The following is a 26,588-nucleotide window of genomic DNA, read 5'->3' on the forward strand; positions in this document are numbered from 1 at the left end:
TCAAAACGGCTTGCTACTATACCTTTCAGGGGCCTCCAGCTAAGAAGCCTGCAGTGTCCCAACATTTACCACTGCAGATATAAAATTGATAGGCTATAGAACAGTGCTTGAATGTGTAAAATAAACAAAGATGTGAGAAATATGTGTTTTTGGTCCCTAATGGCACTCGAACACCTAATTTCAGCCTTGTTTTTTACTACTTGAAGTGCATGGGTGTCTTTTTTCCAACGTATTATGCACATGATGTGTTTATTTTCATAACTCTTTTTGAGAGGCTGATGTAATGATTAATGATGCAACTATTAAGTAATTTGTTATTTTGATATTATAATTGTGCAAGGCCTTTTGGTCCAGATCCTTGCAGGACTATAATCCTATGTAATATGATGATATCCGGGTGGAAACCAGAATTACTAGGCCTACAGTAGGTTTTAAAGCATAGATGTACTAAAAACAAAACACAAGAGCGAAAGAAGGAAAGTACAAGAATGGCAAGCTGATGTTTATCCTTTTGCAAGTTTACTGAGCATCCTCTAAATACATGTGTGTCATATATAAGCATGAAAACTGGAGAAACTGAAGCCCGGAGTTCTTCTATATAAGTTCTCCAGGCAGGCAGCATCCTCAAAAGTAAGAGGCTGGGCATACGAAAACCCACGACAGGACCAATCTGGAAGAAGAGTCGCTAGATGTGCATGCAGCGCTGCCCAATGGCGAGGAATGGAGGTTGTTTTGAATCGGCGAGACTGCCTAGCCAATCAGGCCGGTCTCGTGTTGAGCTAGCGCGAGGCTGAGCGCATGGGGTTTAAAGAGGAGAGAGAAGGGAAGACAGTGGCGAGATTTCAATCAACTCAACAACACAGGTATGGAAACCGTCTAATATTTAACACAACTTATTTAATTCATATGTAGCTTAAATATTTTAATTTAAACACAGTTATACATTTTTAAAATGTGAAACTAACATTTATTCCCATAAAGCAGAAGAAATTTTTTTTTTGTTTTTTTAAATAAATCAGTTCATATGTGAAGGTCAAGAATGAGTTCTATATTTGCAGTTTGTTTGCCAATCTTTGCGTTTTCTCTTATACAGAAATGAGTGGAAAAACATAAAAAATGTATTTTTAATAGAGGTCAAACGTAATTTTTCAGATTTACTGTTATCATGTTTTCTTTTCTTTTAACGGTATGATTAAAAGTTATTAAACTGTTGTTTATTTTCTGTATTCTTCACGCGCATCGCTGCTGAATATGGCTCGCTATGCCCTGTCTATGAACCACCCTGCCTTCTTCTATACAAACCGATTTCGATGACATCTCCACATAATGTAATATTTTGTCCGCGAGATCCTTCGCTTATGCAGTTATTCTTTGCTCTCTATCATATTGTGTGAAATATGCATCTGTATACGCGCTGGAAACATGTTATTGCATTTTTCCTTTCCCAACATAAACAAGCGCGCTTGCCGTGTATTAAAATGGCTGGCGATTGAGACCATTGACGAGCAGCTATTCCTTCACGCTGCAAGGACGGGACAATTTCAGACAGAAAACATCCATTTTAGGTTCAAACTGCCCATTCCTTTCGCTTTCGCTCTGAAATGTCTATCTCTAACTCTCTGTATTAAAATAAAGATCGTGTATAGCGATTTATCATCTTTTCCAGCTTGACAGTCGCGCTGGATATATTCGCATAGGCAATGGCTGGCTGTGGTCTTTGTTAAGGCAGCACTGCGCCAAGCGACAGCTAGGGCTCAACTTAGAAAAACAGTTAAATACACTAAAATACGACCTGACAGCCTTCTACAGTCATTTTAAACTAAAAGTACAACATTTGTTTTAGTTGATAAATATGTTTTTCTTTTCGTTAAAGCCCTTGTATCGTTAGAATCGTCTTTTAAACCCGAGGGGGTGTGTATTGCTTTGTTGCACGGTGAACCCATCTGTTTGCTCGCTCCGCAAAGAAGCCATTTTAATGAATGAAGAACAGCAGCGCAAGGCAGGGCTTATACCAGTCACTATATATACTAGCCTCTATATGCCTGTAAACGGGCTGTAATGCAGTTTTAAACCAAGAAAAATAATTGGTTTCAAAATAAAATATTAATAAGGCATACAAGATTTATTAAAATAAACAACACTTTCTGTCATGAGGATGCATTTATGTCAAGGATGTTGAAAAATTCTAGCTGATGACTTTTAGTAGCCAATTTTTATAGGCTACCACTACGTCACATGAGCGCCCAAGTGTGCTGATATATAACCTAGACGAGACTGTGTATGAAGTTAATTCATGTCTGTGCAATAGAGTAGTCCAAACTTTTGCTAGTACTTACAACAATCAATAAAATTAGAAGTGTAATTGTATTGTTAAATAATAATAAAATTATATTGCTAATTATTATTGCACAGTAGCCACAAAGAATATGGTGGTGGCGCATTATATTTCCCAAAAACGGGCAGTGAACACCAATCAGTCTCATTAATAATCAGTTCACATCCCCCACGAAAGAAGGACGGGTCTGGAATTCCCTTTGTGTATCATCTTAGTTTAATAAGCCCTGCACCCCACTGCTTTTAGAAATGTTGTACCATCTAAAATAGAAAAGCAGAATGAGTGGGCAGTCATTTTGACCAGTTTTTAATAGCCACACCTGGCAGAAAAGGTATAATTCTTTTTTTCCCCTGTTGTTTTAATACTCTTTATTCCTATTATTTTAGATATATATATAAAAAAAAAATACAGGACAAGAGAAGACTTTAGTGGACTTAAGCCCCTCTCACCCTAACGAAAATGGCAAAAGGGGACCCCAGGAAGCCCAAGGGCAAGATGTCTGCCTATGCCTACTTCGTTCAGACATGCCGAGAGGAGCACAAGAAGAAAAGCCCTGAGATTCCGGTCAGCTTTTCAGAATTCTCCAAAAGATGCTCTGGGAGATGGAAGGTTAGATTCGCAATGAAATCTTCTAATGTTATTTGAATCAAATGATTTAAGTAAAGCAATACAGAGGTACTTTCATATTCTTAATGGAAAATTATCTTGATTTGTTGCGCAGGCGATGTCCGATAAAGAGAAATCCAGATTCGACGACATGGCCAAACAGGATAAGGTGCGTTATGATCAAGAGATGATGCACTACATGCCTGGAAAGAGGGGCAAAAAGAAGGATCCCAATGCACCCAAGAGACCTCCGTGAGTAGACACACTAAATCACCTCATTATTTAGAAAATCACCTATATGCATTTATTACGAAGGGTATTTTGTTGATTTGATGCTGTATAAGGCAGACAAGGCTGTCCTGTCAAATATATTCTAATATTCTGGTGTTTTAATTATTACGTAAGGGTTTAAAATGATAGATTGCTGGTGATTAAATTATTATTATTATTATAATATTCTAAATATTTTTATTTCATTTACAGCATAAAAAAGTGTTATGAATCATTATCTTACAATTTTTTATTGAATCATTATATGTTTATGATCAACAGCTCTGGGTTTTTCTTATTCTGCTCGGATCATCGTCCACAAATCAAGGCTCAGTATCCCAGCCTGGGTATCGGAGATGTGGCCAAAAAATTAGGCGAACAGTGGAACAGCCTTACAGATTCCAACAAACAACCCTACCTGATAAAGGCCAACAAGCTGAAGGACAAGTATCAGAAGGTATGTCTAGATTCCACCATGCAACATAACACAATTACAGTGTTTTACAATATAACAATATTATTTAATTTTTTGTGCAGGATGTTGCAGACTATAAGACGAAGGGTAAGGTTGGGAGTGTGTCCATGCCCATGCCTGTGCCCATGGGAATGATGGCGAATTGTATGGCTCCAAAACCCATGATGAAGGGCAATATGGATGATGAAGATGATGATGATGAGGAGGAAGACGAGGAAGAGGATGATGATGAATACGATGATGATGAATAGACTGTCATTTTTGTGTGTTTGATCAATTATGATTATATTAACTACCCCCCCCCCCCCCAAGTAGATACGGAATACACTGGTGGTCTTTCATAGCCAGATGTTGTTTTAATAGAGGTGGATTTTTTTTGTACTGTTGGCGAGAGACTAAGGGGGCGTTTACACGACACCATTTCAACTAAAAACAGAAAACTTTTTACGCGTTATGGCCATTCATTTACACGACAACGCAGTTTTAAAACATTTGAAAATGGGATTCAACTTGCACGTTTTTGAAAACGATACCATTGTTGTCTCAACGCAAATTTGACGCCATACGTGTTCGGTCTATAGGTGCGTAGTCTTTCTTTAGAAAGTGATATCGTCAACTACTGGCCTGGCATGCATAATACAACATTATTAGTCGCAGATCCGTGTGAACAGGGATTGTTTTGACAACGTCGCCTGTACGCGAAAAACGCAAAGGAAAACTTTTTTTGTGTTTAGTATATCATTGTCGTGTAAACACCCTAACTACCACAGTTTCTTACCTCTAGCTTTGTGTGTGTGTGTGTGTGTGAGTGCATGTGCACATGTCAAGCTCTCACTTCATCATGATAGCCCAGTGTCTTCCTAGCCCATGTTTGTATCCTTTTACCAATTGTATAACAAAAGGCCTTTACACAAGTAATACCCTTTCTGTATATGTAAAACCCTGACCTATATTTTTCTTTTTGTTTAAGAGGTTCCTGAGTGTGTAGCTCTGTATATGGTTGACACTGAGTAGATATTGTTTATGACTGTAATATGTTGCATGTGGAAAGGTGTCACAGATTCGTACTGTGCACCGATATCAGACATTTCATGCTGAACCCATCATTAGTTTCTTCTTCCTTGTACAGTTTAGGGGAAAAAAAAAAAAAGCAGTGCAAAAGAGCAGTTGCCACCAGCACGTCAGTTAGTCCTGTTGCAGGGGTGTGTGCTATATGTTGTTTACTATACTATATAAGATATTAGCACATACAAGATCAGTGTAGGAAAGATATTTATATTATCTTTCCTATATATTAACTGTTGTGTGATCTAGGAATGCACCAATGTAGAAATACTGATTTGTGTAAAATGTGGTCAAAATGTTACAATATGAAGCAGACAAGAACTATTAGCACTATTGAAATATGGCATAAAAAAGTTTAATGTTAGCATTTGAGGAAAAAAAAAAAAACAACCCTGATAGTATTGAAAACATAAAACATATTGGCCAATAATGGTCACTGTATGGTGCATCCCTAGTTTGATCCTTATTTTTGTTGAATATAAAGTAAGAAACAATGCTGATGATAAATCTGTACTTATCTGTATCTATTATTTTCATTTTATATGTTTGAGGTTTGCAATTAAATTGAAACATTTTTAATTGTGTTTTGTACGTGTGTGTTTAGACCAAGAACATGAGATAGAAACCATCATGAATGGGACTTAATGATAGTGGATTACTAAACAATGACTAGAATATTGCATATGAAATATTTATTTTAAACAAATGAGTGTAGGGATGATTATCTAAAGTTTGAAAGTTATAATGATTACCCAGTGATACCGAAATCTCAGGCATTACAGGACATGTTTTCAACAAACGTTTTTGAAGCTTACAGGTGCATCTTAATAAATTAAAATATCATGAAAAAAAATTCTGTAATTTAATTCAAAAAGTAAAACTTAAATATATTCTAGATTTATTAGACATAAAGTAAATATTTTTCCAGACTTTTTGTTTTCATTTTGATGATTAAAAAAGTTTTAGAATTTTTTGATCAAAATCAAAAAAATTATCTCAAATTATTAGAATATTTAATTTCAATTTCTATTAAATTACCATTCTCAGGGTATAAAAACTGGGTTTAGGTCAGTAATCCCAACAGCCGTCATGGGGAAGTCTGACAGTTGTCCAGAAGACGATCAACAAGACCCTCTACAATGAGGGTAAGCCACAGAGGGGCATTGCTGAAAGAGCAGGCTGTTCACAGAGTGCTGTGCCAAAGCATATTCATGGAAAGTTGACTGGAAGGAAAAAGTGTGGTAGGAAAAGGTGTACAAGTGAAAGGAATGACCGCAGGCTTGAGAAGATTGTCAGGCGAAGCCGATTTATGAACTTAAGAGAGCTTCAAAAGGAGTGGACTGAAGCTGGAGTCAGTGCATCAAGAGCCACCACACACAGACGTCTTCAGGAAACTGAACTGTCACATTCCACGTACCAAGCCAATTCTGTACCAAAGACAACGTCAGAAGCGTCTTACCTGGGCTAAGGAGAAAAAGAACTGGGCTGTTGCTCAGTGGTCCAAAGTCCTCTTTTCGGATGAAAGTAAATTTTGCATTTCATTTGGAAATCAAGGTCCCAGAGTATGGAGGAAAATTGGAGAGGCACAGAAACCATGTTGCTTGAAGTCCAGTGTGAAGTTTCCACAGTCAGTAATGATTTCACCTGCCCACAGTGCTAAAAGTGCCAAAAGCTGGTTCAATGACCATGGTGTTACTGCGCTTGATTGGCCAGCAAACTCGCCTGACCTGAACCCCATAGAGAATCTATGAGAGGAAGATGAGAGACACCAGACCCAACAATGCAGATGACCCGAAGGCCGTTATCAAAGCAACCTGGGCTTCCATAACACCTGAGCAGTGCCACAGGCTGATCGCCTCCATGCCACGCCACATTGATGCAGTAATTCATGCAAAAGGAGGCCCAACCAAGTATTGAGTGCACAGAAATGAACATACTTTTCAGAAGCCTGACATTTATGTTTAAAATATCCTTTTTTATTATTGATCTTATGAAGTATTCTAATTTATTAGAATAGTGAATTGGTGGGTTTTTCGAGCCAAAAGAACCAAAGACTTAAAGTACCAAGTACTTAAAGTAAAGTATTTAATACACGAGTTCCACAATTTGAGCTGAATTACTGAAATAAATGAACTTTTCCACGACACTCTAATTTATTGAGATGCACCTGTATATACATTTCTTTATTCCAAATTATAGTTTTAAATTAAAAATGCAAATAATAGCCTCAGGTACAATATTTAAAAGCTTAGACAAGGCACTCAAAAGCCCTTAAATGATCAAAGGTTAGACAACAAATCCCTGATTTTTTGGCACAAACTAAAATTTCCTGATTCACATGTGTATGTTATGCACCTTTCAGTCGCTAGATGGCGCAAGGCTCTATTTTATAATACAAGTTTGAGCCATAGACTGTGGTTTGAGCCTTATGGATGCGTTACATAATGCCATCATGGGACTTTTTGATAATGACATTAGTGACATTCTGAAATTAGATGGCAGTCATGTGCAGTCATAATGAACTCTATTAGTTTGTCTTGGAGAAAATGAACAATCAGTTCCCAAGTGCAGTAGTTTATCAGTCTGTTGCTCTCCTGTTTAATGTCATTCGTCTCATCATTTTGACATTTTAATGCTCTCCTTTCAGAGATGTTGACATTTAGATGAAAAAGCAGAATGCTTCCAAATTCTGTCAATTATATTGCAAACATTTTTTCGTACTTTCTCCAAAAAGACGTGTAACAGACTCACAATAACACACGTAACATATGTAAATGCCTTAGTTTTTCCTTATATACTGTACTGAGCATCACACGTTCGTGACCCGAAGGATGACGTAAGGTATTTCTCAGCATTTGATTGGCTACTCGCGGTGCCTATCAAACTCCGAGGCCGAAGCCCAGTCGCTGCTTGGTGTCTGAAGCGGCAGCGAGAGGCTTCCGTCTCTGGGCTGCGGAAACTACCCTGCGCAAGCCAGCGCGAGTGGCACTGATTGAGGAAAGGAGGGACGCTTTATTCGAAGTCTCGGCTGAGTTAAATACCTATTATAAAGCATCTTCTCCTTATTGAAGGAAAAGGCCTGCGGAGATGGGCGACAAGGCGGGGACCAGGTAAGAGGCAGTATTCCGCGCAGGTTCAATTGCTGCTCTGACTTTTTATTTTGAAGTCACGATATCGTATTCTCACAGCCTATCCTATCATGAACAGTCTCACCAAACCTCTGGAGGGATGTCGCGGGAATCCTATTAGTCTATTTGAGTGAGGAACTGTGTAGCCTACAGGATATGCATAGGAACTTGAAGCAAGCGCTCTTAAAACATGATCACTGGACATCTTATGCACTTCACCCAGGGTGGGGTGACTGACCAGCACGCTACACCGTAAATCTACAGCCCTGCTCAGTTCTTGTACAACCTAGAAAAGCAACTGCAACCGAAATCTCGAAGTTATGCGTGGGAGTGCGGCATGTAGTTGCTCTAACAGCTCTTGTTATCTGCCGCTATCTGATGTTATCTTGTTGTTTGAGGACTCAAGTTCGGACTGATGTTTTTTTTTTTTTTTGCATGCTTCTTGTCATTCGCTTCAATAACAAGCACGTACTACGACAGGTTACTATAATGCTGCATGCATGTAAACGAGCACTGTTCATTATTTTCCCCTCTACTGTCCGAAACCAGTCAGTCGCACCCATTGCGAGAAATTCCTGCTCATCACTACACGCTCACTTCCTCAACTTTCAGTAAAGGCCTCGACGTTTCCTGTTGCAGCAAACAGTGTGTTTTAATGTGACTAATATCTCATTTAACACCTCTGTGTGTGCAGAATAGGCCCTATAGGCGCAGTGTAGATGGATAGTCGAGTCGTGGGCGACCATGTACGTGCGCTGAGTTTGATGAGTAACCCAGCAATCCTCTCAGTTGTGCCTTCAGTTCTGCTTACATGTCACGGCTCACACCATCAGGAGGAGAGGAAACCCATGGGCTTTCTACCTCCTGTGTATCTATAGGCTACATTTTAGGGCTTAACAGAGGTGTTTCAGTCAGGTTACCCTGTTAATTTGACATATGACACAATCTTGCGAACCCCTTGTTAATCATATGAAATTGTCAAAATCTAATTTTTAGAGGTTGAACGGTTTGTGGAAGATTTATACAAAAGTTTGCATATTTTGTATCACACATGGCCTTGCTATATGGAGCTCAAACACGCTTCAGTCAGGAAGAACACTTCAGTTTTACTCAGAGGTCCAAATTGAACAAAAATATATGCAATTTGGTGCAGATGTTATGTATGTGGACAAAAAGTAAGCTTGTAGTGTAAATCAATTAGTTTTTTATTACAGAATAACAGGATACTTGCATAAAATGACTATATTAGTCGTCACTCAATAGCTTTCAGTATTGTCTTGGTAAGATCAGATGTTATATAAATTAGGGCTGCACAATTAATCAAATTTCTAATTGTGATTACAATTATGGATGCCACAATTACGTAATCGTTCAAAGGCGCACTTACAACAAAAAAAGTCCACTTACATTATTCTGCATTTTTTTCCAACAGGTTATCTTAAGGGTTGTTTCCATTGTTTTAATTTTAGTATAACATTATAATACCATGCATATAAACCAAACCAATGTATAATTGACATTTAAGGCTTAATGCTATAGAAAAGCATTAAAAAAAAATTCAGGAAGAATGTTTTCAGGTTGTTTATTTTCATATAAAAATATGGCTTTAAACAATTTTATAAAGCTATTCAAAACATCATTCAGTGTAAATTGTGATAATCGTAATTTAATAATTGCAATTACAATCTCAAGGGAATAATCGACAATTATGATTTTTGTCATAATTGTGCAGCCCTAATGTAAATGCTTAGTTTTATGACCAAAGCTCTGTTAGTTAGTTTTATTGTGGGGGCAAAACGCATAATGCGACCCACATAAAAGTAAACGTTCCTCAAAAGCCTGATGTGTCATATGATACTCGCATTTTAACATGATTTTTCTTACTTTGTACATGCACCTAAATTGCTTCAGTCCAGTAACTGTTAATCTTAAAATATTAATAACAAAAGTTATTCTTGCATTTACTTATTATAAAAACCATTACAGGTTTCACAACAAAAAGTCATGTCCTGAAGGTGGACCTGAATTAGGAATGAACTACCAGAAGGGGTATACATTAGTAGATTGTGTGCAACAGTTTGTTTTTCAGCAAAGTTTTGATTGCTTTAGAGGTCTTAGAAATTAATGTATCAAATATGATACCGCAGGATTTAACTTCACGTTGTACCAAACCTGTATGGCTTTCTTTCTTTGGGAACACAAAGAGTGTTTCAATTTGGTCACCGTTCACTTTCATTGTAAGATGTGTGTGAATTGTGAAATATTTACATTTTTGGATGAACTACACTGTTAACCTTAACTTCACAAGGTTTGGTTTTGCCACTGAAATGCGAAGGTTTGCTTTGAAAAGGAGCTCGAAGGAGAGCAGTGATTGTTGCATAGTTATTGTATTGTAATAAGATTAAATAGCATGACTTTTGTGTGTGTGGGGAGCAGTTGTTCATCAGCCCACTACAGAGCAAGCCATGCACAGCAAACTTAGCGCCTATTGATTGACACACATTCATAGCGCTGCAAAGCTGTGAAAGAGGTGTATAATGTAGGCGTCATCAGCCCTTCTGTGCTTTCAAATTAGCCTTGGGTAAATTAAAGCTCGCTATTTCTACATAAATGTTGCATTTATTATAATATCTATTTATAATCATATTTTGCCACCTAAGACCTCATAGATCTAAATAGTATAGCCCTGCCTGTTTCTGCTAGGTAGATTCTGATTCAGCCTCTCTTGTGGTTGACTCACTGGAGTTGTTGTGGAGGCTGTCTGCTGCGGGGGTGTTGGTGGATCTTGCAGGCTCAGTGGTGTGTGATGGTCTTCTGAAATCCCCTCTATGTGTGTGTGTGTTTTGTCTTTTGTCTGCCAGATTTTTCCAGGTGGCAAAACTAAGTAAAGTTAAACTTTATTTTACTTTATTAAAGTGCCCTTGTTTCATTGTAATTATACATTTTCAGTAGGGATGTGCGCAATGATCATGAACCTTTAAATGGAAATTATGCAGCTGCCTAGTCTAACCACCCCCCGCCCCCCTGGAGACAGACTATATGCAATCAATTTGACTACTTAATCTATGAACAGTCAAATCCCATACTGATTGCGCTAAAAATAGGCCAATACATGCAATGTGCTCGGCCTTGCGTTATGATCATTGTATATTAAACTAAAGCATTCACTTAAGCAACGTTACTCATTATAGACATGTTTATTCAAATCAACTGAATCAATAGGCAGCGCACATCCATTAAAGGCGCTAATGAGAGTCTTTTCGTCGACTGAGAAACCAAAGACTGTTAGTGAGTTTTTGAAATGAGCGCATGCGTAAGAACAACCCCCCTCCTTCACAGCTCGTTTCGAGGGAACGCCTCCCAAAACTCGTGCACGAGTATTGGAACACGAGTGTTTACCACCGGCATTCGCTGTGTCGTGTTAGTGGATTCATTATGTTGGACTCACCACAGGTAAGTCATAATCTGCAGTTGTTACTCCTGTCTCCTGACAAAAACATTGCATGCGGCGCCTGTGGAGTGTGGAAAGTTACTGGAGCGCGCAGCCGTGCTCGTCTCTCAGAAGGAACGTCACGGCAGTGATTGACAAGCCAGAGGGCCAATTGTTTACGCGATGATCACATAAACGATTGGCTGATGTTTTTAAGGCCCTACCTCGTGCACAGATGATGTATATTAATATTATTCCTTTCAGTGCATCTAATAAATAGTCTTTTGTCAGTTAGTAAAGACAGTTTCAAGTAATATAGCAAAAATTTATAAAACAAAACATCCTCTTTAGCACCTTTAAGTTAAATGGTTAGTTCACCCAAAAACTAAAATGGGTGTTCCACTCCCATAAAACCTTAAATTAAGATATTTTTAATGAAATCCAAGAGCTCTCTGACTCCTCAAATAGACAGCAATTTAACCACCACTGTCAAGGACCAGAAAGGTACTAAAGACATGGTTAAAATAGTCCATGTGACTGCAGTGGTTCAAAGTGTTATGAAGCGACGGGAAAAGCGTGCACAAAAACAAATCAAAAATAACTAAGCTTAAAAATAAGTTTAAGTGTACGAAAATGTGGCTTAATATCAGTGCAGGTAAGAGTAAATAACACAACTGGATAAAAAGGTGCAACATTTAGCAAGCAAGCATTGGATGACGAGGGACAAAGATGGAGGAGATAGAGGAAGGATTCAAGAGTGAAACAGCAGGAAGACTGTTTGCCTAATTTGAAACTTGTACAGCTGTTTTTAATACATCCAATCTAAACTTTATTAGCTTGTTTATGTTTACGAATGCTCTTCAGTCCATTCTGAAGAGGTAGAGGAGAAGAGTTGTGAGTGAACAGAGCCATGACTCAAGGGAGCTGACCAAGCATTGTGAGAGACTTCTGAGGTCACTTCGAGTTTTGTAATCACAGGGATCATTTTGGTAAGACCAGGGGCTTCATTTATAGAACATGTGTCTGCACAGATTTGTTCTGAGAGTGTGTGTACACTAAAATCCACACCAATGTTCATATTTATAGAAACGGTCTTTGGTTTGGAAAAGTGCTTAGCGCTACGTCAGGGTCTAAGCAGACATACATACTTTTTGGTACCATTCAGCTGCGCACAATTTAAAGATCATTTGCAATTTGTAGATCTCACATCTGGAAGAGAGGCATGTGCATGTTTTGTGTGCATACGTTCGTTCTCTGAATCACACGTACGCACTTTTGAGAACTGATCGTAACATCAAATGTAGGATGGTTTTATAAATGAGGCCCCAGAACAGGAAAAGTGGAAGGAAACTTGGTTTACATGCTGAACAAAATGTCAAATAGCTCCAGATAGCAGTGTTTTTGTGTTTGCACCATACTTGCGCAATATCCTGCAGCTGAGTTCGACGTTCATTGGGGATTTACTAGAGGCTGGTTAGTATAAATCCCCTTACTCCAGCTTGTGACCTCTCATCTGCATGCTCAAACTCGTATGTTGTCCTCATTTTGTTGGGTGATTGATTGATGTGGTCCATTAAATCACATCCGCATCAATACGATTAGCATGAGCGTGATGAACTCTTCTCATGTTTTTAATTCTCTCCTCATGCCCTTATACTTCGGCCCGTAAATCTCGCCTTTTCTCCTTTCCACTCTCTCTTTCATCAGTGATTGATAACGTTACAGGCTTTCTAGTTTCACAATGATCTTTCCACTTAGTCTGCAGTGAACATTTGACAGGGTAAACTATTGAAATGGAACATTTTGTTTGTGCAATTAAAGGGATAGTTCACAAAAAAAAAAAAAGAGAATATTCTGTCATTATTTTCCCACACACGCCTTTCCAAACCTGTATGAGTTTCATGCTTCTGTGAAACACAAAAGAAGATATTTTGAAGAATTTAACTGTTTTTGCCCATGCAGTGATCCAAAACAACATTAGGTTAAATGGGCAAAAATGTCTTTGACATTTTTAAAAATATCATCTTTTGTGGTCCGCAGAAGAAAGAAGGTCATAGAGTTTGGAACGTCATAAGGGTAAGTAAATAATGATAGATAATGATAGATAATTCATTTTTGGGTAAACTATCCCTAGAGTCTCATTGACCTAGATGGATAGGGTACACTCTCAGTGATGGCTCACAACACGGTCACAGTATTGCTGTTGCCACCCATGTTTGTGTGTGTGTTTGTCTCTCACACATATACACACCTCTAATTCATCAGCTGATGGCTCCATTATCTCATTTTAAGCAGAAAGGGCAATTCACTGGAGACTATTTAGACACCTGTCTGCACCGACGGATTAAGTCTCTACATTTAACAGGCGCTCAGTTCCTCTAACAGTCTAGTTTTGTTGACTGAGTTAACCCCTCTCACGGGATCTTGTCCCAAATGAATGATGTTCCGCTCCATCGGTTTCATTTTCGTAGATGTTGTGGGTTTATGTGTGCTGAATAAGGCCACACTTGCAAAAAGTAAAGCTCACGCTACATTTTTACATTTTATGAAGAAAATAAGTGGTGCTTGCCAGCCCAGAACTTGCCACCATAGGGTGTTCTGGGTGGTTATTCAAAAAAGCCTCAATGTAAGACTTAGGGATTTTTTTCCACCCATTTTAGCATCTTGTCAGCTATAAATCGCAAGTATGATCTTGAAAAAAACGTACTTAGAGAAGTAATACTATAGTTTTCCTTAACAAGCCACACAATTTAAGCTATCATCTATGTAGTTGGGGATGGGTTACAGGTTTGAACAATGTTCAATGAGCAGTCGTAGTAGTGATTCTTGTCTTAGCAAACGCATATGTACAAACTGTCTTTCTCTAAAAATAACTGTATTGTACTTTTTCTGTTGTCAGGAGTATTGTCCTGTGCATATAAGATATTGTAAAGCTCTTATCACGGAAAGCTGGAATTCAGCAGTTTGAGTTCACAATAGGAAGTGGTCTAGAAAAATAACATTTACACACACAGCACCTCAGCAATGGAAAAATAATATAATGGAAAAGCAATCTCAGCTGGGTTCCTTTTTTTCATTATATTGCTCTTTTAATTAGGAAATTGCTTGTACTTGACCTCTATATCTTTTTTCCAAATAACTTTGCTTCTACTTTGTGGGCTGTTGAAATTAGGAGCAACAAGCTCTTTAAAATAGGCTCTAATTATGGGTGCTAGTGCACATTTGCTCTGTGACGTCACATGGTGTCTGAGTGGTTAGCCTAGTGTCCTGTAAATTGTCTGCATGTGTAAACGGCTGACAGGTGATTATAACCAGACATCCTTGGTGCTTCCCTTGGCTCCGTCCTAAGACAACAGTGAGATTGATTAAGTTCCTCTCACACACACTACTTTACTTTACTATCTCCATCCATTACTGTCTACATTTTTCTCAGTGCTGTCTCTTCCTGCTGGATCCTCTCAGTGCTTTGGTCTTGCATGGTTTTTGCATTTCAGACATTTGCATCGTCACTAATATCCCCCTTTTTTACTGCACACATGACACCAAACGTGACTGTCCACTTGTTTGTCATGTGGGTGGATTTGTTAACAGTATTTTTTTAAGGTTATCAGGGCTTAATGTTAAGCATTTCCTGGTTCATGTCTTTAGGAAACTATTGAGTATCTGGAATATGAATTCAACCATATAGTAAATTGTAAAGCATGATTTTGCTGCCAAGTGGGAAAAAAAAAAGTTTCTCTGTAATTTATTAATGATCAGTATGATTACTAATGACTACTGTACAGAAGGGGTGGGGGGGAGAGAGAAGTATAGAAATAGCCTTAAATAATGTGTAGTTGTCAGCACACGTCAAGTTGTTCTTGCGATCTTGCTGCCTCTTATGTGTACATTTTTACACACGAGAAGCACGTTCAACGTGGAAACGAACAGTACCTGTTTTTAAAAGCGAATTAACATATCCTGTATCTGATGCTAAATAACTAAATAACTAAATATTGAGAATGCAACAGCATGTATATTTTTCTAGATGATCGGCCACTGATCAGAATTAGCTGATTATCACTTCCTTTCATTTGATATGTCTCGTCGGTCACATAGAAAGATAGTATAGTATTTTCTGTGATATATAATATATATATATATATATGCAGCCTTTGTGGCAAAGTTTTTTTTTTTACTTTTTTTTTTCTCCCATCTGTGGTTGTCCTGAACAAGTGTTGATACTGAGTTTATATTGTTTGTATATTGTGTTTGTATATGTGTAAACCAACCGTCATTTTAAGTTACGTTGTATTTTAAGTTTGTGGTCATTGTAGTATCTCAGACAGAAATAATTTTTTTAAGCATTTGATTTATTTTACAATATATGGCTATTACTGTCAAATTATTATTAGTATTATTTTCTAAATGTTTGGCTTCCTAAAACACCAGTGTGAATTTAATGTGGACTGAGACTATATCACATCTAAAAAGAGGGTTGAGTCCCCTTTAAAGTTCAGGTACAAGTCAATTCACTGACTTTTTTCTTTGTTCAATTTGCACACTGAACATGGGTTGGAGCTCTTAATTTTGAACTCTCAAAGTGCACTAGATTGATTTGATTTGATTTAATTTAACTTAACTTTAAAATAGAGCTGCACGATTCTGGATAAATTAAGAATCTCAATTTTTTTTTTTTTCAAACAGATCATGATTCTGAACAGACAACTTAACAAAATAACATGTAATTTATTAGAGGTTCTGACAAAATGTTAATTTATTGCAGTCAGTTTAAAAAATGTAATTAATCTGAATTAATTATTTTTAAAAAAATCAGTTTGAATGAATGACTTAATGACTCACTCATAAATGCTTCTCTTTTCATTAATGGTTAAATCAGCATTTTTTTTATTGAATCTTTTGAATGAGTGATTCAATGACAAATAAATTTTTTAACAGTCACTTGTTGCCCCCGGTGGTGTAATGATGTAATCGATACAGTCGTTATTGTAAGTGCCATGTTACTTTTTAAAGGTGATTTGCTCTATTTTGACATCAGTGTTTATAACCGAACTACAATCTTTTATCCAAGTTCTTCTGTGATATTATGAATATTTGTAATGCAGAAAAAAACAATGCTGTGTGGTTGAAAAGACAGTCTGTGAAGCTGTTTCATGATAAAAAGCTTTCTCTTGGTCAGCGGCAGCGCCAACACAGATTTGAATCTTCCGGTGTGATTTTGTCAAATGTTTAATAGACACTAGGCATGTGACTGTATCACATTTTTATGTTGCGATTAATTGATGAAGCTTTTATCATGGTATTATCACGATATTAAAATAAGTTATAACATAGTTTAACAGGTTTAAGAACTTTTTTTGTAATAAAACAAAACAACTCTGAAATTTTCAAACAGATTAAAATGCAAAATAATTAGGCTATAAAGAACAACAGATAACACTTTACTCTATTTAATGCATTAACTAAGATTGAGCAATAGCTACATTTGTTACAGAAAGTGTTATTTTTTTGTTAATGTTAGTTTAGAAACACAACTGATCATTGTTAGTTTTATCTCAGGTCCATTAAATAAGTTATTTTAATTTTAGTAATGTTATTAAACAGTAACTAAGAAATAAACGTTAATTAATAATAATTAATACTTTATAAGTATTTTTATTGTCAGTTTAGTGATAATGAATTAACATGTTAACTAATGAAGCTGTATGTTTTCAAAGTTTTACTGAACAATAACAAATAATCAGAACATTTCTAATCATTAGGGCATGTTGTAGTCCAGATTAAAATATAAAAATGTTTAGGTTTGAAAAGAAATATCCTTTTAAGTCTTTTTTTGGTGCTGTGATGAGCAACACTGAGATTACAAAAAATGAATGGCTGTTTGAAGCATTTTAAAAACTTCACTAGCGCAGTTACTTTTGTTTGCACGGTTTCCGTGGTTACAGCTGCTGTTCCATCAGCGCCCTCTACTGTCAGAGAGTGAACATGCACTTTCATTCAGCTCGTCTCCTTCACTGGTTCCACCATGTGCTTCTCGTGCACTTTGGAATTGTTTACATCTGAGCGCGTGTCCTTTTGACGCAGAATACAGCGGTGTTCTGCATTTTATACGACTGATGGGTACAGTATTCTTAATTGCCTTATAAAAAATTAATAATTGGTAATAAATTATTATTTACGGTATTCTGAAGTGCCGACGATTACAATATCGTGTATATTCATTATCGCGATTTATCGCATTACCGAATATCGGCACAAGTCAAATAGACACAAAAATCATTGTCATTTAGGAATAAGATCGTGTTGGTGTTTGAATCGAGATCAGGATCTTTTTTGCTTTAGTCCATTGCTTTTATTCATGGGGCACAGGACAAAATTATTAGGGTCATAAGGCTTGGGACAATGTTCCCTGACAACAGTATGACTTGGAGTGGCAACTGGAATATATTTCCATAAACAAGGGCGTGAAATATTTTTCATTCCATATTTGCCTGTTTGGTCTGTAAGTTTTGCTGTTTTCCTTGTTCTCTCTTGAGCTAGAAAAACATGCAAACACGCACCCAGAGCCAGCAGGCAACAGGAACACACGCAGAGCGCTGTTGACGCAAACTGCATATTCAGGAAGGCAGCGGATGCATGACTTGTACCTTTCTCTGCACTCACATTGCGCGTGTTCATCTGCATGCATCTTTCTCAGTGATCATTTAAATTTTTCCGTCGTGTGTTTGTGTGTGTGTGGGTATTATTCGTGTCTGTACATGTGAGTTATGGCAAGGCTGTAGTGGTCGTGTTGCCCTGAGGTTGGGTTGTTATTGAGTATGTTTCTGAGAGGGAGACTTCACCATGATACTGAAAGAACTTTATTATGTGGAAAATGCTTAACTGTGTTTCCATATCTTGTGGTGTTTTTGTTCTGTACTGACATTTAGACAGGCCAAACGTAGAAGTGAGGAAGCCGAAACCCTCTGTACAGCAACTCACTGATTCAATGTCACCTGTTGACCGTGAAGTGCACCAACTAATACAATCTACTACCTGTTTGTTTATCATAGTTCATTTATTTATCTATTTAAATTTTTCCATATTTGTGGAAAGGTCATTGTTTCGCATCCAGACATATTTATGGTTGGACGTTATTCTTTTTTCTGCTACTCTTGGCAGGTGTGACAAGCTAATTTTGGACCCCACAGATATGAATGTTTTCAGACTGGTAACTGAACTGCCTGGACAGTCAAATGCAAAGCCAAAGGACTGCCACAAAGTTGCTGGATCATAGTGTTAGAATATTTGAAAACTCTTTGAAGGTAATCTATTATTAATGTTATAATACATTATGAAGACCTTCATACTTATTGCATTGTCCTCTTCTGATCATGATTCAGTACTTTGCCTGCTCTAAATTATACATTAGCTCCAAACAACCCAAAAAATCAATTGATGTTCGTGATGTGAAGAACATTTTAACAGCTAAATAATGAAACTAATAGGGCTGCACCCTAATAGTCCACTAAACATTAGCTAGTTGACAAGAAGAGGCTCAGTTAACCAAATTTTATGTAGTCAGTTTGTCACAGGAAGAAAAAAAAAAAACTCCACAGGAAGTGTCGAAAACACGGGTGGTCCATGTGGTAATTACAGTATACAGAAATCAAAATGTTTGCCTATCATTCGTTGACCTCAATATTGCTTATCATCTGAAACATGCAAGTAGTTGCCTAACATAGCTACTTTACATGGCCACTCGCTCTAACGTTAGCCTAGATAAATGTACACTATTATTTGGTGCATATCCGTGCATTTGTTTTCTGATAACAGTGAAAAAAAACTTTAAACACTTTAAACATTTTTGGTCATACAGATATGAGTAATAATACATTACAAAATACTTTTGTAAAATAAAGACAACAAACAGGTTGTGCTTTCCGTCTCAGTCTCCGTGAACTTCTTTTTGGAGCGTGTCACAACAATGAACCGAAACTCAACGAATATTTGCTTCACAGACATGACAGACATGTCTATAGAAAGCTTGAAATGTCTACTTTTAATTTTGAATGAGCAATTCATTGAAAAAAAAAAAAATCTCTGATTATGTAATCTGTATAAACATCCATTGCTCTAACGGCGTGTCCACTATACTGCTGAAAAACACTAGTTTATCAATAAATGATCAAAATGTTCAGTAAGTCTCCCCGACACATTCATAATCATTACTTTTCACTCAAGTCTTTTGCATGCGCTTGAGCGCTAATTTTCATTTCAAAGGCTCAAAATAATGGCTTAGTATTTCTCAGTAATGTAGAAAGATGTTAGCATTAGGGGTGTAACAATACATCGATATAGATCGATTAGGGGAGTAACGGTTCACAAAATTCACGGTTCGGTTCGATACGATACACTGGTGTCACGGTTCGGTTTGGTACCGTTCAGTACGTTTTAGATACAGCAAAAAGAAAAAATTGGCAGATAAATTTCCTTGATTTTTTTTTTTTTTTTTTTTAAATGTTTTATTTATTAAAACTAACAAAGTATGATTTTTTTTTTTTTTTTACATTGAACAATGATGGAGCTATACTTTACCCATCTTCTATGGTGTTTTCTTAGCAGCATACTGTATAAAACAAAAACAGCTCCTTATAAAAAAATGAAAATGTTATATTGTAGTAGTTATGAACAAATACAAAGAAAATAACTGGGGCTTTTGTTTTTTGGTACAAAGCAGGAATTACGGTCTGGCTGAAATGGGCTCGTGAAGGAATGTTGTAACGGGGCTCAATCACATGAAGCATGTTCTTAAAACCTGCGTTTTCCACTACAGAGTAAGGTCTCATATAAATGTATCAATCGCCGCGGTGATGTCTTTCGCCCTGTTTGAATCATTTGGAAATGTCTTTCTAAATGCCGCGGGGATAGTTTGTGGCGTGTATGTTTCTCCTTTTTTTCGTCTTGTTCCAGATACTGACACACTAGGGTGATGTCGGCGTAAATGAGTTGACATGTTTTAAGTATTCCCGCTGGTGTACCCTATTGTCATGTAGCAGATGTGACATACCATTGTTTTTTTATGCACCACTCTCTTGCCATCACCATCATAGCTTACAGGGAATCCAAAGTGCACCCAAACACCAGACCTGTTGGTTATTGGAGGATATTCTATTTCTGGTCTGTTAAACGCATTAGCCATTTTGCAACGAGCCTTCAGTGCGTACTGAGTGAGCGAGCGCCTGACTGAGTAGCCTAACATAAACACATACGTTGGTGTTTCTTTTCTTCGGGGGTGTCAGGGGCGTTGCCTGTTACGTCGTTTGGGTTATTGGGCTACCTTGTTGAACGCATAACATTATATTTCACACACTTTTTTATTTTCCAAATGTAATTAATTAGTCCAACGAATAGGGCTGGGTATCGTTCAAAAATTTTCGATACCGAGACGATACCGATACCTTGACTTCGATACCGATACCTAAACGATACCTTTTTCGGTACCAGTTTTATAAAATCTGTTTAAACAAGATTACATAACCTCAAAAAAATCTTTGGTTTTATATTTTAACTTTGTTGACTTTTTATCAGACTCAAAGACTCATCTCCTGAGCCACTGCGGGGAATAAAAAAAGCACAAATTAACAAAATTTACCCAACACAATAAATCAGTGCAAATATTTTTAATAAAGTTTAGTTTTCAATGCAAAAAATTAAGTATGTTAGGCTCTTTTTAAATCACTCAGCAATTGTTCATCAAAAAATTTATTATTATTAACAAGATCAAAGCGTAAGTAAGAGTGACGCAAGTTCGTTTCGTCTTACCGTGAAATAAGAGTTCTGTGTCTTCATTAAAATCAACTCATTAATGATTCATCTCTCATCCACCCGCAATTAATTTGAATGTTATTTTTTTATTACTTGGCCCGACCCGCAGATTATCCGCAGTATCAGGAGGACGCTGATACCTCTTTTTCAGCAGAATTGTTCGCGTTCTGGAGCCAGAGGCAGAGCCTGTGCTCGTGCAGGTGAACGAGCCTGTCACGAACCGGTCGCGTGTTTCCATAGACTTGAGGAACGAACGCTGATGTAAAGCTGCTGTGTGTTGTACCTGTCCATAACTAGTCTAAAAAACATTGCGCGTTCCGCTGTTTCTGCAGGCAGTGCGACACATTTTTGTTTTCTGTTAACAGTATTATCTGTTCGTGAACCGGCTGCTCACATAAACAGCCGTTTCTCACCCGTCCATTCGGAGATAAACTGAAAACGAAACCGTTGATTCAATCGCCCTCTCGCACATAGGGTCTCTCTCGCGCGTATAGTTTTATATATTTAGATATAAATAACAATGTAGCGCAACGTTACTTGCTCCTCAACGAGACAGCGAAAGCATTTCTCCGCCCCTCTCCTCGATCGGCTCCATTCTGAGGTACTGAAATTTGGTACCGAATGACAAGACACTTTTCGATACTCGGTAGTATCGAGGCAGTTCGATCGGTACCTAAAAAGTATAGAGTTCGGTACCCAGCCCTACCAACGAACCGTTCGGTACATAATGCGTACTGCGTTCCGAACCGAAAGCCTCGTACCGAATGGTTCGATACGAATACGCGTATCGTTACACCCCTAAGATCGATACATCGATCTAATGTCTAACGATCCGATGCATCGATGCAGTGCGTAAAAAAACGATACCTGTGGGCTAATTATAGAGGCACCTTTGTTTTAACACTCTCCACATTTTCACACAATATCAGTCTATGCATTATCGCCAACACGTGCATTTTTATATTTAAACTACCTTTCAGAACTTGTGAAAGACACTCGGGACAGTTGATGGAACTGTCACTGAAAGAATATGGTCTATAAACTGCCGCATAGGAGCGGCGCGCGCTGTGACTGTGTTTTTGAGGTATTGGAAAATATCGAATCGCTGGCTATGAGAATCGATATTGTATCGAGTCGTGATGAACTGTCCGATTTACACCCCTAGTTAGCATAGTATTCTTCTCAGCCCTGAAACGCCAATGCATTTTTAGATGCCCTCAGTATACATACAAGTAATTACATTAATATAATTGTGCGACTAGTCGACCATACTCTTAAATGAAAATGAATGACTACTAGTCGACTAGAAAACTGTTGTCGGGGGCAGCCCTAGAAAGTAAGGTTTTTGTAAAGAAATTCCTGTGTGTCTTTCTTTTTCCTTACACCGAGGTGCTACTGGAACCGTTCACGCTCTCTTTCACAGCGAGGCTTCTGTCTGCTTCTCTGCTGTCTGTCTCCACTCTACGTATAGATGCATCTACGTATATATATCTATGTGCGGCCTATAGCTTAAACCCTTGCTGGTTTCTCACACCTACACAATTAGAACAGGAAAAGCACAGGCAGAATGAAGGAAGTGTGACCACCACAAGATTAGGCAAGGGCTCTGACTCCACTCTTCTCCTCCTTCCTCTCTCGCTCATGCTCTGTCTGTTTCTTCCTTTTGCCTTCAACTCTTTTCAAACTTTTTTTTGTCAACGTTTTTCTTTACTAATCGTGTTTTTGCAATTCTCTTCCATCGTGTTGCGGATTCCTCTGCATTTTTTTCCCCAGTACTTTGGCTACTTTTTATTTATTCAAGTTTAATATATGATTTCTTTGAGACGTAGGTTTATTAAATCTCCAATTTCCTGACTAATTAAAATGTTTGATGATAGTACCTAGAGGTAGTGTGGAAAAGGGTCGGGTTTCCTTTTCGGGTTTTGGGGCTGGAGAGAGAGGAAACCGGGACGAGGATATATGTGATGATTCTGCTAAAGCACAGCAACCTTTCTTCCTCAAACTGATATGGGAACAGAATGGAATGTGTTTATTAGCTGACTTGTTATATGATCAGCTTTTTTGCGCTTATACTTCCTATACCTCTCACCAAGAGTGAAGCCCTCCATTTAAGGAGCTCCAATAGCTATCACTAAATTTTTCATGGCTTGACATTTTTCGGACCTCATATGAATGTTTATCCTTAACTTTAGAGGAATATTTCACCAGAAGAAAATTATACCAGAGCAGATTATGCTGACCGAGTGTGTTATCTTTCACACGGGCCGAAGTGTAAGAGAGTGCCATCTTGGCATTGTGTGTCACATTGTGGCTTGCTAATTGCTGAAGCATCACCATTTTGTAAAGATCCTGTCACTAGCACCTCCTTTGTATCTTTATTTCTGTCTGAGGTTTTTTTAGAGGATCCTTCCTCTTTCAGACCTTCATTTCTTGTCTTAAAACATGTAAGTGAGAATCGGAGAGAATAAAAGTTAGTGTCAAGTTAAATCGTTCAGATAATCTGTTTCTCTTATTTATTGTACGCTGCTTTTGTGTGGTCCCTGTAAAGATTTCCTAGAGGAAAATGGTCCATTTCTCTATGATGGTTATTTTCAATCACTCTGATTGATTGCTCAACTCAACTTTCACAATTAAACGTGAAAAAGATGGTGTAACTTTGGCAGCAGAAATGGAGTTGGTGTCATCCACTGAAGTGTGATGAATAAAATATAATATCAACCATGGGTTTTATTCAATATGACTTTCCTTACTCATTATTTAATCATGCAGCTAAAAAGTAACTATCAGTTACATATTTCATGTTTATCAAAATACACTACTGTTCGCAATATTTGGGTCAGTACGATTTTTAAATGTTTTGAAAGAAGTTTCTTATGCTCCCAAAGGCTGCATTTACTTTACCAAAAACACAGTAAAAATGTAATATTGGGAAACATTATTCCAATTTAAAATAACTGTTTTCTATTGTAATATATTTTTAATTTATTCCCATGATGGCAAATCTGATTTTTTTCTCCAGTCTTCAGTGTCACATGATCCTTCAGAAATCATTCTAATGTACTGATTTGCTTCTCAAGACATATTTCTTAATACTATTAATAGTTTTCTGGATTCTTTGAATCAAAAGTTCAAAAGGACAGCGTTTATTTGTAACAATTTAAAGGTGCCCTAGAATTAAATATAGAATTTATATTGGCATAGTTGTATAACAAGAGTTCAGTACATGGAAATGACATACAGTGAGTCTCAAACACCATTGTTTCCTCCTTCTTATATAAATCTCATTTGTTTAAAAGATCTCTGAAGAACAGACGAATCTCAACATAACACAGACTGTTACGTAACAGTCGGGATCATTAATATGTATGACTCCAATATTTGCATATGCCAGCCCATGATCAAGGCATTACACAAGGGCAGCCAGTATGGATGTGCACAGCTGAATCATCAGACTAGGTAAGCAAGCAAGAACAACAGCGAAAAATGGCAGATGGAGCAATAATAACTGACATGATCCATGATAACATGATATTTTTAGTGATATTTGTGAATTGTCTTTCTAAATGTTTCGTTAGCATGTTGCTAATGTACTGCTAAATGTGGTTAAAGTTACCATCGTTTCTCACTGTATTCACGGAGACAAGAACCGTCACTATTTTCATTTTTAAACACTTGCAGTCTGTATAATTCATAAACACAACTTCATTCTTTATAAATCTCTCCAACAGTGTGTGATGTTAGCTTTAGCCGCGCAGCACTATTAAACTCATTCAGAATCAAATGTAAAACATCCAAATAAATACAATACTCACATAATCCGACGCATGCATGATGAACATCTTGTAAGGATCCATTTTGAGGGTTATATTAGCTGTGTGAACTTTGCGTTTGCTGTTTATGGCAATCGCGAGCTCCGGGGCGGGGGAGCGGGAGATTTAAAGGGGCCGCAACCTATATATCGGTGCATAGTTAATGATGCCCCAAAACAAGCAGTTAAAAAAATTAATTAAAAAAAATCTATGGGGTATTTTGAGCTGAAACTTCAGACACATTCAGGGGACACCTTAGACTTATATTTCATCTTTTAAAAAGAAGTTCTAGGGCACCTTTAAATGTCTTTACAGTCACCTGTGACCAATTTAATGCATCTTTCTTACCTTAAACTTATAAAATGCTACTATATATTGGACTGTTGTCAGTGTATGCTGCACAGTATGCAGTACACTAGTTCTCTGTTAGCGTTACTAATCATTCAAAGTCTGAAACTGTCAGCAGTCAAATTTGAAAAGGCCTTTCTTCACATGGTTTCAGGCCTGTTTTTTTTTTTTTTTTTTTTATTGTTCTGAAATGCACTGACATGGTGTAATAATGCAAATCATAATCACGTACAGTACAATTATGCACATTAATGTCATGTTAATATCATTAATTATGAAATTAATGTCATGTAGTTTGCTTTTTATAGTCTTTCCTAAACACAGTATTTTCACTCATCACAGTAGTTCTGACAAGTGCAGTTTTCTTGCCCCCTCCTTTTATTTTCAGAGGTAAATGGATCCTCGACTACATATCCTGTTTACTTCTACATTCAGATTCCTAGTATTTCGGAGGAAACATGGAGGAACTTTTACCATTTTTTTAAATATATATATTACACGGAATTAAGAGGTCACCAGTTTGCTGCATGGCTGTAAAGGAAATATTTGCATTTTTTAGTGTTTTATCAGTAGTTACACATTGACTATTGCTGTGCTAACAAATTATTTTAGTCAGTTGATGAAACAACTCTTTAGGCACAATTCAGTAATGTATTAATTTGACATCTTTAAATGTCTTTTTTTAAATCAGGGGGCCATGTAACATTAATCACTATAAAGATTGAAGAAAGATTGTACATTACAGCTTGTCTGTTTTCCAGTGTTGTCATTTACGCCATAGTTTTTCTATTTCCTGCAGCTTCATTTTAAGGTGTCTCTGGCTGATCAGAATAATGTTTCAGTAATTCAGCTTTTCATATATTGATTGCATTTGTAACACAAAGATAAGTCATGGCGGCTAGAAAAATGAAGAAGGCTAATTTTTTTCCCATTTATGTATTTGCAAATGAAAGTTATTCTGTGAATTGCATAACTGAAAGATGCAGGGTACAATCAAAAGTTGTAGTTTAATGTACAGCAGGACATAATGTGTGTTTACACATAGCAGTCTGTTCTGCAGTTATCTGACATTGAAAGGCAGTATATTATGATCCATTTATAGTTTAATGGCGGCCTCTAACCAATCATTTATTTATTAATCACACATATTCTCTTTTACTGGCCTTGTACTTGCACCAGTCTAGATCGTTGCTCAGTCAATCGTTAATTCCATCAATAAATGCAAAAGCTGCCGTCTATTTGTCTTTCTCTCCCTGTGTCTTCATTCCATTCTTCTGTTGTTGAATTATTTTTTTTTTTTTTTTTTGGCTCCATG

The 26,588-nt window shown here is 37.2% G+C and overlaps 2 protein-coding genes across 3 annotated transcripts in view; both read left to right on the top strand.

Moving 5' to 3' along the window:
- The first annotated feature begins 744 nt into the window (after positions 1-744).
- On the top strand, positions 745-5,330 carry hmgb3a (high mobility group box 3a). The gene is made up of 5 exons (XM_067401653.1): positions 745-863; positions 2,722-2,944; positions 3,057-3,193; positions 3,494-3,668; positions 3,749-5,330. The coding sequence occupies exons 2-5, from the start codon at positions 2,795-2,797 to the stop codon at positions 3,935-3,937; spliced, it is 651 nt and encodes a 216-aa protein (XP_067257754.1). The 5' UTR covers positions 745-863; positions 2,722-2,794; the 3' UTR covers positions 3,938-5,330.
- A 2,317-nt stretch (positions 5,331-7,647) lies between these two features.
- arrb2b (arrestin, beta 2b) overlaps positions 7,648-26,588 on the top strand; it is a 53,040-nt gene continuing 34,099 nt past the window's right edge. For both annotated transcript variants that reach the window (XM_067401656.1, XM_067401657.1), the window contains exon 1: positions 7,648-7,861. In XM_067401656.1, coding sequence (XP_067257757.1) covers positions 7,839-7,861 — 23 coding nt within the window. In that variant the 5' untranslated portion in view covers positions 7,648-7,838. The remainder of the gene's footprint in view (positions 7,862-26,588) is intronic.

This window comes from Chanodichthys erythropterus, chromosome 11 (genome assembly GCF_024489055.1).
Source record: "Chanodichthys erythropterus isolate Z2021 chromosome 11, ASM2448905v1, whole genome shotgun sequence".
In the NCBI taxonomy this organism is placed as follows: Eukaryota; Metazoa; Chordata; class Actinopteri; order Cypriniformes; family Xenocyprididae; genus Chanodichthys; species Chanodichthys erythropterus.